The sequence below is a fragment of the Triticum aestivum genome, chromosome 2D, assembly GCF_018294505.1.
Source record: "Triticum aestivum cultivar Chinese Spring chromosome 2D, IWGSC CS RefSeq v2.1, whole genome shotgun sequence".
NCBI lineage: Eukaryota > Viridiplantae > Streptophyta > Magnoliopsida > Poales > Poaceae > Triticum > Triticum aestivum.
This window is the reverse complement of record NC_057799.1, coordinates 83742055-83756573: the sequence shown is the minus strand read 5'-3', so window position 1 is coordinate 83756573 and position 14519 is coordinate 83742055. Positions and strand designations below refer to the sequence as shown.

General features: G+C 42.5%; 2 protein-coding genes across 2 annotated transcripts; both read left to right on the top strand.

The window, feature by feature from the left end:
* Positions 1-1043: 1043 nt before the first annotated feature.
* Positions 1044-1491, top strand: LOC123048856 (tau-cadinol synthase-like). Its single transcript, XM_044471879.1, has 2 exons — positions 1044-1184; positions 1282-1491. The coding sequence occupies exons 1-2, from the start codon at positions 1044-1046 to the stop codon at positions 1489-1491; spliced, it is 351 nt and encodes a 116-aa protein (XP_044327814.1).
* Positions 1492-6391: 4900 nt separating this feature from the next.
* Positions 6392-10290, top strand: LOC123048855 (tau-cadinol synthase). The gene is made up of 7 exons (XM_044471878.1): positions 6392-6469; positions 7895-8150; positions 8404-8776; positions 8860-9078; positions 9182-9317; positions 9478-9726; positions 9815-10290. The coding sequence occupies exons 1-7, from the start codon at positions 6392-6394 to the stop codon at positions 10103-10105; spliced, it is 1602 nt and encodes a 533-aa protein (XP_044327813.1). The 3' UTR covers positions 10106-10290.
* The last annotated feature ends 4229 nt before the right edge of the window (positions 10291-14519 follow it).

Genomic DNA, 14519 nt, shown 5'->3' with positions numbered 1-14519 from the left:
GCTCTTACCATAGTAGCACATCGAATGAATCTCCTTCTAGTGTGAGTCCCTCCAAATGCCACAAACCTACCTAGGCTCTGCCTGTGCAGGATGCACTTACGATCAGATTCAACCACAAGCCCACAGAAACTTGGATCTATCACCGTGTCAGGAGTTTGCTGCAGTACCAAGCCCATATATATCCGCCACAACAGCTCACACATAAGAACTAACATGGAAGAAATCAAGAGCATCTTCAAAACCTAACCCTAACCCTAGCATAGGAGAGAACAGAGTAAGCTGACTTACAAAATACTCCATCTGCATGTTGTTGTACTCGTCCATGTACTCGTCATCGTCGGATAACTCGTTGTTGTTGGGCCAGGAAGGCATGCTCACACCGCCGTGTCGCAGCCGTCAGAGGTGAGAAAGAAGAGGAAACAGAGGAAGAAGAGAGCGAGCGGGGGAGAGGAGTGAGTGAGTCGGTCGGCTATTCTGATCTGGCCTGGCTGGTTTCGACCGGGCCGGGGCACTAATGGTCGCGAGAAGGGCGTCGTTAGCCGTTAGGGCACGCGTCGGCCTGCCATGTTGGCCAGCCATGTCAGGATAACGGTTAAACTGGCTAAAACGGTGATCAACACGACTTGGTAGTTTTATGTCACAAAATTTGGAATTTTCGGTAGTTATCAGTCATTTTTTTGAAAGTGGTAGTTCTGTGGGACGGTAACCCCTAATGTGGTAGTTTTTTGTCAAATACTCAGAGTTTTACTATAAATTCAGTACTGATTTAGGTACTCCAAGCCCAAGTGAATAGCAAATATCATAATAGCAAAAAACACATGTATATTTCAAAGATTAATTGTCTACAATCATATCCACGACACCGCTATCCAAATCTTTTTTTAACTGCACTATCCAAATCACTAATATGTTTTCCTTTTCTCACTCTTATAATTTCAAATATTGTCAAACAACTATCTCCAAGAAGCCAAATGGTTTCATCAAAATCACAAGCCAAGATTCAATGATCAAGTGAAGGTATCTAGTGTGTGCTCAGGTGGGCCATGGGTATGTGTGTTGGGTTGCTAGTTGGTATGGGTGATACCGCAACCAAGGCGGCACTGGAATGGGCCCTTGGTTGCACTGATGCGGTCAGGGCTTGTGCAGAGGTGACGCGCTCCATGAATGATCTTGCTTCATTTAAGGTACAAAACACATCTCCAAGATTACCACCTCTCCATTGTTTATCCTTTGATCACGATGACACCCCTGATTAAGCATGCATTTGTTTGTTGTTCACAGCATGGAAAGAACAAAAATGATGTGGCAAGCTCCGTGGAATGTTACATCAGTGAGCACGGCGTGGCAAGTGAGGATGCCATTGCCAAGACAGGGTCTCTGATCGAAGATGCATGGAAGACTACGAACCAAGCACGCTTTGAGCTCCCTGAGCTGCTGCTTCCGGCGGTGCAGCGGGTCGCAAATATAACGATCAACATACCTTTCATGTAAGATGACAAGACAGATGCTTTTACGTTCAGTAGCCGTCTTGAGGGGACAATTAAGCGACTGTTCGTCAATTCTATTGAGCTCTAGACATGAGGATGTGGTTCATGAAATCATCCACCGACAGAAGCACCAGCTACCCCGTGCTAATGAAAGATGTATCATGACACTTCATATCTGCTGCACCTTGGCTTGATCATTATCTTTCATGAACAATTTACTATGACTACAATAAGGCTTGCATTATTTGCCATAGTTTGAAATGTGACAAAACGTAGCTTTAGTTTTCTTATCAGGCTTACTGTGCATTATTTGGTGTGTATTTTGTGAACAACACTATGAATTAAATATAAAGGGGCTGTCTAATCATCAGTTGACTGATTTCCATTTCAGTCCAAGTCGATTTTTCTGTCCAATGAGGCGATGACACATCTGTACATTATTTTTAGCGTGGTCCGTTGCAAAAAATCAACTGATTTCAACACTGGTCTCAGTCGGATTTGGCTTGGTGGGCCGCTCACCTCCACCCATGCACCTGCTTGGTTTTTCCCGCCCACCCCAGGCTAACGGTCCGGGTTTTCCTGGGAAAAATCCCGCCACCCCGTACGTAAAAATGCTCAGCAGATGAAAATTGCTATGGTGGCTGGACATTTCTGGAGAGAAAAATGTGTAGGTTCAGAATTGCTAGCAAGGTGCACATTGACACTAGAATCAACTACTGGGACCATACTAGAAATCAACAAAATAAGGCTTCAAGTTTGTCCGAACACAAAAGAAAAAGCAAAAAATGAAATATTTTGCTATGATGGCTGAACATTTCTGAAAGAAAAGTAGAGGACAGCCAAACCTGGCAAACATTACTTTGAGCTGCCGTATACAAAACTAGATAGGACAAAATATTAATTTCTGAAGAGATGCATGGATCCCGAATGGGGCCAATAGGAAAATTATCGCTCCTAGAAGAGGGCAGCTTCTAACAAAAGTTGCTGATCTTATAGATCCAATCAACAATTGTTGGGATGAAGATTTGGTAAGACAAACGTTGTGGCCAATTGATGTCCAGAGGGTGCTTGCGACCCCCCTCCCCATGTATAACATATCGGATTTCATAGCTTGGAATTTTACAAAGAATAGACTATTCACGGTTCGTTCTGCTTATCTGGAGGAATGGAAAAAAGCAACAAGGGAGGAAATTGCAACACTCAAATGGCATGGGAGGAATAAATGTCAATACTATTTGGAGCAAGATTTGGAAATTATCTTGTCCAGCAAAAGTGAAGATTTCTATTTGGTGTACCTTACACAGAACCCTCCCGTGTTGTGTTACACTTGCTAATAGACATATGAAAGTTTCGTCCACCTGCCCATCATGTTTAAGCGGACCTGAAGATACTAAACACTTGTTATTTATGTATCAAAAGGAAAAAGAGGTGTGGGAGAAGCTGGGATTGCACGAAGCCATTAGAAAAGCCTGTGCGGTCGATCGTGTGGGAGAGGCAGTACTTGAATTTCTACTTCTGATGCCAGAACACGAGCTATCTACAGTGGGCATACAAAATGTTCGCGAACTGGTCGCTATAACAGCCTGGTATTTGTGATGGGAAAGACGTTCGCTAGTCCATCAGGGGAAGACCCAAGATGCATACCAAATTTCGATGGGACCCCGTGGTATAACGACAAACTATGTTATTGCCCAATCCTCCAGGGCAACAAATAGAATAGAGGGATGGACGAGACCCCCTCTAGGTTTTGTGAAATTAAATGTCGATACTTCTTTCGATCAAGACATGCTTAGAGGCACAGCGGGAGCTGTACTTAGAGATGACAAAGGAAGATTTATTGTTGGAGGGAATTGGAAGATGGATTGTGTGCAGATGTTTTAACAAGGGAAGCCATGGCACTACGTTTTGGCATATTACTTGCACAAAAGGTGGGAAGCAACCGACTTGTTAACTCCGACAATATGGAAGTAATTGACACAATGAAGAATGGAGGACATCCAGCGGGAGCGGCGGCAGCTGTGTTTGATGATTGTTATTTTATGGCTTGTGATTTTCCGTTAGTTAAATTTGAACATTGTAATAGGGAGGCAAATAAAGTAGCTCATGAAATTGCTAGAGTAGCTAAATTTCTTGAGACAAAGGGTTATTTTGAGAAACCTATGAACGATATTGTAAAAAAATTTATAGACGATGTAACCATTATTACTAATAAATAAAGAGGATGTTTTATTTAAAAAAAGATAGGACAACACTGATTGTGACCCTTCAAAAAAGAAATAACAGTGACTGCTGCTTGGAAAATAATAAACAATAAAAATCGACATGACCTTAGGGAAACAATGATTGACTGAGCATTGCCTATCTGGCTCTACACACAGTTCACATAGTCCTACAGGAAAAATAAAAAATAAGAAGACTCAACGATGTGAGCTACAGTTTCAGAGCCACAAAAAAGATGAGCAGTTTTAATATCAAAGAGAAAGACACAGACTGCAAAGGTGAAAAACAAAACTGCAGTTTCAGACTAAGGCCTAGCTAACAGTAATTGTATAGGTCTGTTTTGTCTGAATATTCTTAAGTATTCCCTCTGTCCCATAATGTAAGACTTTTTTGACACTACATTAGTGTCAAAAAACGTCTTACATTATGAAACGAAGGGAGTAATGAACATTCTGAAACCAAAAACAAAGAAAGGAAAATCAATGGGCCCGACATGGCGTGAACCAGAATGATCGAGCACGGTGGAGCCCAAGTCCAGCATGCACGCTATCTTCAAGGGGAGGAAGGTCCTCCATGTGGGCGGCGTCTTCGCAGCCAGAGTGCGCCTTCATAATTTGCGGCGTAAGGTGTTTTCGCCGATACGCTGACCGGAACACAGCGCGCGCGGCTGCTATATCGTAGTATTAATGACAAGCTAAGCCATGGCTCTATGTACAAGTAGTTGACATTGTTAGAGGAGCCAGTTCGTACGCAGCCAGAGAAGGTTTCTGTTCTTACTTCATTATTATCGATCAGGTCGGTCAACTTCAGCTATAGCTGTCAGCCGCAGCCGGCGGAAGTTTATCGGGACTTTGACAGCCGGCGGAATAGCCTTCGCTCATGGCACCATCACCCTGGGCGTTGAAATAGTTACCCATATGTCAATGCTAAAATGCCATCATGTCAGTCTTGTAGTTTTCCAGTTGTCCGAGTTATAGTTACCATCAAAGTGCTCTGTAGTTACACGTCAATTCAAGTTATAATTGCCACCATGGCGCTGATATAGTTTGTCATACTGCAAATGAAATCATAACGTTGGCATAATTATACGTCATCCAAGTTATAGTTATCGACATGGCAATTTATGTATTTACCTTCGGATAGCACACACGCTCTCACACAAACATACATGAACCCTACAATATGTGATGGTGTTGTTCTCCAAAAAATTGCAGACGTAAACAAGACTGGGTAAAAACTTACTCCCTCAGTAAAATAATATGTAAGACATTCTAGATCACTAAACTTTTTATGGGAGTGGTCGTGATGAGGAAAGAAGTGATTACACCTGCAACTCTGAAGTAACATCGGAGATCATGGTAACATTTCAAGTGCAAGTTACACGGAGGTACGACCGTACGAGCGCATGATGGATTCGAGATGCCCAAGGGTATATTCAGCCAGGTTGTGTTTGTTGGAATTGGGTTAGGATCCTCTGCAGTACTGTACAGTGTTGTAGTGCGGATGACATGTGGGGCCAAGTCCACTGTACAGCACAGTACAATACTGCAGAGGATCCTAACATGTTGGAATTATGTCTAATGCAGTACACGTTAGGCAGAAATTGTCGAATAAAGTCGTGGATGGTTAGAGTCGATCCTCAAAGCGATCACAATATTTGTCTATGGACTGGTTCGGACGAGTCCACGGACATGGATATAGAAGTCCGTTATCCAATGATATACCTTAAATGTTCGTCTTTGTTAACATAAAAAAAAATAGCCATTCATCAAACGCAAAAGCATGTAAAGCTAACTCAGACACGCTAAAGGTACTCCTTGCCGGACTACTACTGCTAGGATTTCTAGCACTAACACAGGTCATGCAAGCAAACTCTAATGTGTACTACTATACCACATAGAGCTAGCTTCCGCCAAACGCTAGCAAGTTTAGTAGATTTCGCCAAGCTTCACTGGTTGCCAACAGTCAAGTAAACGTTGGGGCTACCGCCAAAGATGAATCACGCTGATTAGTGGTAGTGACTTCCACCACATGAAGCATGTGATTAGTAACATGCTTGCATGCTAATTACCTTCCTTCTGTCAGCTGCGGCCTTCCGTCGTTCAGACGGAGAGAAGAGAAAGATACGTGATGGCTTTTAGTTCGTCATATGGATGTTCAGACTCCCATGAAGCTCCAGCAGGTTTGCTTCCGGTTCGAGGGAAAATAGACAAGCGGACGCATCCTAAACAAATACATGCCCGTGTTGAATAGCAAAGTGTGTCCGGACAGCTCGGTCCTCACATTTGTGTTTGAGGGTCCATGTTGAAGATGCCCTTCATGCTACAGTTTTGAACACCCGTTTTACGGAACTTGAAAAATATATTCTACCACCTTTTCATTTATTTTGCATAAAAATTAACAAGACTACTCTGAAAGTAGACGGCTGCGCGTGGGTCTTTGCGTGATTGACAATTCAGCTCGTTCTCCCAATGGAGGCGCGAATTAAGTTGGGTCAGAGGTGTCGTTTTACCTGACTATTCTTTGCGCAGAAAACATTAAATGGTGCCCTTCCCTGTTCAAAGACGCACTTTCCTGGATGAGTGCTCCCGCGCAGCCATGCTGTGTATATATAAGGCCGTCGGCCGTTCCAGGTTTTCTCAAAGCCACACCACTACACCAGTTACCAGGCAACACATTTTCACATGGCGTCCCATGATGCTATCACCACCGCCACCGCCACCGCCGCCGTTTCAGAGGTGGCGCCTGTGTTCCATCCCACGGTGTGGGGCGACTTCTTCATCAACTACAATCCGTTACAGGCATGCTTCATCTTGTTACAGCAGTAATAACAGCATCTGGGAGCAGTAATAACAGCGTTGAGCGTAAAAAAGCGTGATTTAACAGCCGGTTAAGCGCTAAGCGCTGGCTGAGGGGCCGCTGCGCGCGCTTAAGCGATAGAAAAGCGAAGAAGGCGGCCCAAAAGTCAGGCGGGAGCTAAAATAGCCCACTTATGTGGATGAAGACTGATCCTGCTGTTGCTACTTGAGTGCTGCTGCCGCTGCTGCCATTTATCTTATATATGCTCATTGCCTCGTTCTAAGACAATATTATGCATTTATGCTTGCTGTGTGAACCACTGAACCTTATCCTTATGTGTTATCTGGCTGTTTGTTGTGGTGTGCGAACCACTGAACCTCAACCTTATGTGCTCTTTCAGATTTTCAGTTACATATGTGCTATATTTCCTGTCTTCTTGTGCATATTATAAAAAAAACAGCCAAATTCTGGCCAATTTAAAAAAAGCTTAATCCCGGTTAAGCAGCGCTTAAGCTGCCATTGCTCTAAGTTGTGGCCTTCCGCTCCGCTTACGCTTACTGCTTTCTTGAACATTGGTTGAGATATGCCTGGATTCTGTTTATTGGCTCGCCTAGCTGCACACAAAAATTGATATTAGTATAATACCATCTTCATACAACTAGCCACGCTTGATTGGCATCTTCATCTTAATGCTGTTTCCAAACACTTGAAAAAACACAGGACTATTATTAAGTGATCTTATATATAAATAGTAAAATCATTTGGGAATTACCCTCTACGTGTACACTCTGTAGGGGAGTCAACCGTAATACGATGAAAAGGAAATGCGGTCGATGCTAAAACTCTAACAGTTCCCAGAGGGTGCCAAGGGTTGAAAGAGCGAGCTACAATCTTTCATAGAAAGAAAATAACAGGACTGATGCTTTCTTACTTCATCTTAATATAGGGATGATTTATGTAGCTTCCAATGAATAGGAAACAAGATGACCCATGACATTCGATAACCCGATAAAACTTCAAGATTACATTCAATCACATTTGGAATGTATGAAAAAAATACATATTCAGCACGAATAGTCTTTAATGACACCTCTTGTGCAGATTTTGATGTTACAAGTAACTTGAAACTATCATCTCATGTTTCTTATTGTTTCCCTTTGCAGTTTCTATTTATATTTTAAAATGGGTCAGTCTGTTTTCCTGTTTGCAGAATAGAAAAACGATTATGTAAAAACAATAGTAACAACTGGTGGCTGCAACTTTAACCAAGAACAATCTTTCCTTCGAACGCTATTATTTTCTTCCCTTGTCACATGATTAAATAAATTTCACCATGGACATGGTTTCAGTTAATACTGCATAACATATATTTTGGTAATGCCATGTAGATGTCAGAGGAAAGGATGACAGAGAGGTCCAATCAACTAAAGGAGAAAATAATTGGGTTATTTTCGTGCAGTGCCATAGTTGAGCAACTGTACCTTGTAGACACACTCCAACACCTGAGCGTAGATCAACATTTTCATGAACAAATTGACTCCACATTAAGAAGCACTCATGCTGGTGAATTCAATAGCTCTAGCCTTCATGATGTCGCCCTTCGGTTCCGCATACTGAGGCAGCAAGGCTTTTGGGTTTCTCCAGGTATATAATAATAACAAAAGCTCCTGAAATATTGTATTGTCTGTAAAAAAAATCTTGTCGTATGTAAGTAGTTGTTGTTAAACTTGGGAGTTTTTTGCTTGATGCAATTACTAATACAGAAACATTACAAGTTTACAATTCACATCGAGTCACGTAATTAAAAGCAACATATATGCAGGCAATGAAGAAGAGAGAATCACCAATGCTAGCCATATATATGCTCATAAGATGTATCATGTATCTCTTCTTGCAGATGTATTCAGCAAGTTCAAAGACGAAGATGGGGCCTTCCATGTTAACGTAACTAACGACCCAAGGGGGCTATTAAGTCTATACAATGCAGCATACCTTTTTATCCATGGGGAGACAGAACTTGAAGAAAGCATCTCGTTTGCGAGGCGGCACCTCGAATCGATGGAAGGTAAGCTTGAGTACCCATTGGCAGAGCAAGTCAGGCGCGCCCTTCACTTACCACTGCCAAGGACCTTGAAGAGAGTCGAGGCGCTGCATTATATGTCAGAGTACAAACAAGAGCCAATGCACAACTCCTCCATTCTGGAGTTTGCCAAACTGGACTTTAACCTTCTGCAACGTCTCCACTTGAAGGAGCTCAAGGCCCTCTCTAGGTAACATAGCTTTTGCTTTTTCCATAAAATGAGCCTAGCTGCAATAATGTTTTTATAGAACACTAACAAAAGCTCACTTTCAGATGGTGGAAAAATCTTTACAGAGAAGTGGGGCTAAACTACTCGCGGGATCGTGTGGTTGAGTGCTACTTCTGGGCGTATACGGCATACTACGAGAAAGAGTATACACATGCAAGGATGATTCTCGCTAAGATAATCGCAATAATAATAATGACAGATGACACTTACGATGTCCGTGCTACTTTGGTTGAGTGTAAACAGCTCAATGAAGCTATACAAAGGTTGGAGTTGGCATGATGCTGCTTGCATCTTCTTAATTTGAGAATAAAACATGATTCTCAAAATTGCATTCAATGGTGTAGCTAACCATTAGTCTGTATGCAGATGGGAGGAGAGTGCTACTTCTCTTCTACCAGAGTACTTGCAGAAGTTCTACCTCAAGCTCATGAGCACCTTCAAGGAGTTTGAGGACGAATTGAAACCGGATGAGAAGTACCGTGTCGCTTTTAGCACAAAAGCGGTACATCATTCTCATCTCAAACCAAAAGACGACTATTTTGCTTACTTTCTATATTTATTTTCCGTTATCCACGACACCACTATCCAAATCTTTTTTTAACTGCACTATCCAAATCTTTCATCAGAAGTACTAATGTGTTTTCCTTTTCCCACTCTTGTAGTTTCAAATATTATCAAACAACTATCTCCAAGAAGCCGAATGGTTTCATCAAAATCACAAGCCAAGATTTAATGATCAAGTGAAGGTATCTAGTGTGTGCTCAGGCGGACCATGGGTATGTGTTGGGTTGCTAGTTGGTATGGGCGATACTGCAACCAAGGAGGCACTGGAATGGGCCCTCGGTTGCACCGATGCTGTCAGGGCTTGTGCAGAGGTGACACGTTTCATGAATGATCTTGCTTCCTTTAAGGTACAAATTACATGTCCAAGATTATCACCTATATTATTTATCCTTTGATCACAACGACACCCCTGATTAAGCATTTGTTTGTTCACAGCGTGGAAAGAACAAAAATGATGTGGCCAGCTCCGTGGAATGCTACATCAGTGAGTACGGCGTGGCGAGTGAGGTTGCCATTGCCAAGATAGGGTCTCTGATTGAAGATGCATGGAAGACTACGAATCAAGCACGCTTTGAGCTCCCTGAGCTGCTTCCGGCGGTGCAGCGAGTCGCAAATATAACGATCAGCATGCCCTTCATGTATGATGACAAGACAGATGCTTTTACGTTCAGCAGCCGTCTTGAGGGGACGATTAAGCGACTGTTTGTCAATCCTATTGAGCTGTAGACATGAGGATGTGGTACATGCCTGTTCATGAAATCATCCACCGACAGAAGCGCCAGCTACCCCGTGCAAACAAAAGATGTATCAGGACACTCCCAATCTGCTGCACCTTGGCTTGATCATTATCTTTGTGAAATTTTACTATGAATGTAATAAGGCCTGTGTTATTTGCTATTACTTGAAATGCAACAAAACGTAGCTTTAGTTTTCTTACCAGGTGCATTATTTGGTGTGTATCTTGTGAACAATATATGAATACTAGCAAGATGTCCGTGCGTTGCACGGAACATCAAGATGCATTTGTATGAGTAGTTTATCTTGTGAGAGAAAAGGATGAACGAGGGAAGTCCTTATCTGCAAGTGTGGAGAGAAGTGCGGGTATCTTTTTACAAAATTGCCATAGTTTGCTTTCGATCCGTCAGATATAGATCGGACGGTCTATATTACACGATGGCAGGCACACCATCATCACCAACTCGGTCTTTTATAAGAGTAGAGAAAACAGGGACGGTCTAATCATCAGTCGAGTGATTTTCATTTCAGTCTAAGTCGATTTTTCTGTCCAATGAGGCGATGACACATCTGTTCATTTGTTTTTGAGCGTGGTCCGTTGCAAAAATCAACTGATTTCAACGCTGGTCTCCATCGAATTAGGCTTGCCGGACCGCTCACCCCCACCCATGCACCTGCTCGGTTTTTCCCCGCCCGCCAACGGGCAGGGTTTTCCTAGGAAAAATTCCCCCACCTGGTACGTAAAAACGCTCAGCGGATGAAGATTGCTATGGTGGCTGGACATTTCTGGAGAAAAAAAATGTATAGGTTTGGAATTGCTAATAAGGTGCACATCGACACTAAAATCAACTACTGGGACTATACTAGAAATCAGCAAAATAAGGCTTCAAGTTTTTCTGAACACAAAACAAAAAGCAAAAAATGAAATATGAAATATTTTGCTATGATGGCTGAACATTTCTGAAAGAAAAGTAGAGGATAGCTAAACCTGACAAACATTACTCTCAGCTGCTGTATACAGAACTAGATAGGACAACACTGACTGTGACCCTTCAAAAAACAACACTGACTGCTGTATGGAAAATAATCAACGATAAAAATCGACATGACCTTAGGAAAACAATGATTGACTGAGCATTGCCTATCTGGCTGACTGGCTCTACACATGGTTCACATAGTCCTAAATAAGAAGACTCAAGTACTCAACCGTGTGAGCTACACTTTCAGAGCCACGAAAAAAGATGAGAAGTTTTAGTATCGAAGAGAAAGAAACAGACTGAAAAGTGAAAACGAAAACTGCGGTTTCAGACCAAGGCTTAGCTGACAGAAATTGTATAGGTCTGTTTTGTCTGAATATTCCTAAGTAATGAACATTCCTAAGTAATGAACATTCCAAACCCCTGCTATGATTAAAAAAACATTTCTGAAAACACCCATCATGCATAAACATACTGAAAACTTTAAACATGTGCTAAAAAACTGAAGAACATAAATCAAACCTCATCTGGTTTGTGGTGGGAGATAAGCAATGGAGTTATAGGCAGTGTGAACAACTGAATACTGACTAATGATAACTAAAGGTCTCAAGAACAACTGGTGAGTGAATAAACTGACGAAATAATAATACACAAATGAATAATAAACTGGTGAACTAGAGTAATGAGGAGCCAAGGAACTGAAGGAAAAAGAAGAAAATGAGAAGAGTAATAATTAAAGCGGAAAGAAAGGTTAAAAAGCGAGGGACTAAATAACTAAGAAGTAGGAAAGTTCCAAATTTCTAATGTTTGAAGAAAGGAAATTGAAGAGAGGATGAAGACTGAACAACGGAAAGACTGAGGACTGAGGTACTTAAGAAAAAAATGACCAAACAATGAAGAAAGAAAAAGTGAAGATTGAAAAAAGAGAAACTGGTACTGATGAAAGAGAGTGTGAACACTGAAACATGAATAAGAAATTGAGGTACTAGGAACAGAGAGACTTACGAAAAAGGAACCGACGGACTTAAGAAAACAAATTGAGGTACTAGGAAACCGAGGGACTGAAAAAAAAAGGAACTCTAACTGAATAAATAACCTAAATGAACCATGCATGCATAAGCAACAGGATCACTAAAGCACTAAAAGTAATAGAACTCAAACTGCTCTCCTAAATATGATCAGTAAATATGAGCTGCACCGTTCAATCCGATTATGATCCTGCCCCTTCGTAGGAATATATGATTGAACTTTGACTCGCAACTAATAAACATGAAGTGGTTTTGATCTAACTCGAGCTATTAGAGGGTAATAACGAAAATTATTTTTGCAGGGGAGTGAGAGCAACCAGCTTTTTACTGGTAGTCTGATCATGTACACTTAGATTATCAATTTTCTGAGCCTGCTGAGCTGTATGGTTGGCTTGAGACGGCAATGTTCATGCAAGACAACACACGGCCATACCATAGTGTGAGGAATTTGGATGAACTGGGATTGGCCTTGAGAGTTACAACTTACAATGCTTGACTCAAATCTGGTTCAGCTGAAATATCCTTCCACAAACACGTTTTATCTGCCACTACATCCACATTGAAACTTGGGTAGCATGGTCTCCTTTCGGTCTTGTGATTGGCGCAAATAGTTTGAGTTATTTGTCAACAAACATCATCTTTTGCATACAAGAACGAAATGTCATTCATATCTCTTAAGCCAACTGAGAAAAAAGAGTGAAATAAGCACGTTGGCATAGAAAAAGAGTTTGCTTCTCACCAACTGAACAATGGCAGCTGATCTCAGAAACTGCAGTATTATTACTATCTGCAGCACATACCATGCACGATTTGTAGTGAAGAGAAATTGGAAGCAACTTCTCACAGATACGAAAAAAAACTTCAAAAGTTAGAATCTATGTGCAAGCAAGTTACCCAGACCCGTATCAACAGCAACAACAATTGTGTCAGCCAAAATTGGCAAACTTTCTGAATCAAACTGCAAGTTGAGACATCAGACTTAGAACTGAACTAGCACACAAAAATAAATCAACAAAAAGCTAATGCCAAGAAAATAGAATACACAATGTGTAGAGAATCCTAGGGACTTGCTAAAAAACATGACAACTAAACAAAAAAGTGGAAATGAAAGACTTGAGTCAGAGATATAAGAGAGGGTCAAAATATACTGAAAACAAAGAATGACAGATCAGTCATGACACACACCAGGAACCTTGCACACCATAATGGAGTGCTGAAACCAGTTCTTGCCCTTCTCTGCTGAAAGTTCAGGCAGTGCACCGACATATCTAGCAGCCAGTGAGAACAATAAATGATGCAGCCACAGTAACTATGGTCTATGGTCTATATACAGTTTGGTGAATTTAGACTTTGTTTTCACTTAATTTCGCCAGAAAAGGCACACCAGACATTGCTCAAAATTAACAAATTTCACCAGGCAAATGCTCTGCGAGTAGAACACCCACACAATCGTCCCCAAAACTGTTCTACATAAGATCTCACCGCAGAAGGAAAAAACCTCTACAGCAAAACTAGATCTGAAAGCCTAGCTGAGGAAAAAGTACAGACCATGGTGCTGAAATCAAAACGAACAAACAGCCTGCCGGCCGATCCACTAATTGGACCAGAAACCACACGATGGGGGAGGTGTGGAGATGGGGGGAGGTGTGGCACACGTCTACGGTCTCGCCGGCGGCGAATGCTGCTTTTCCGCCCCCATGACCAGGCTTTCTCGCCATAGTTGCCCCCACCATTTCCTCTCCGCTCCCTCCACCCTTCACCGAACAACTCGCCCCCCTGGCCTCATCACGCGAAAACGAACCGACACGCGGCTGAACAAGACGTACCCCCATTGCACCGCCACCGAAACCGGGTCTCTATTTTTTTGCAAAGAAAACGTGATAACCCCACCCAAACCGCCTACGCACACGGGCCCCGCTGATAGGCCAGCCCAGACACACACGCACTAATTTACCAGTCGACTGAAATTAGTACAGCTTCTGTCTAGGTCACTGGCCGGGCAAAAAACCCAGACCGAGACGCACCCCTCATTCTGACAACGGACGTTCGGGCTGTCTAACACTTCTCAAAGCCTGCTCAAATCTGAGGCGGGTTTGGGAAAGGCCCGGACACGTCTGTCACGTCGGCCCTGCTTACGGTGGCCATTCTGACCCCACATATATCGCATAACCCCAGTACAAAGTCGACACACTCCACTCCACTCCACTCTCTCTCTCTCTCTTTCTCTCTATCTCCACCTCTTCTCGTCCCATCTGTTTTCAATCTATGATGAGCGACGACAGCAGCGTTGTCTCCGATGGAGGCTCCGAAGACTAGGAGAGCCTGCTGCGCGATGCGGAGCCACACGACGTGGAGGAGATCGCCCTCTGCATGGCGCTACGGCGGGCGCGACTGGCCACA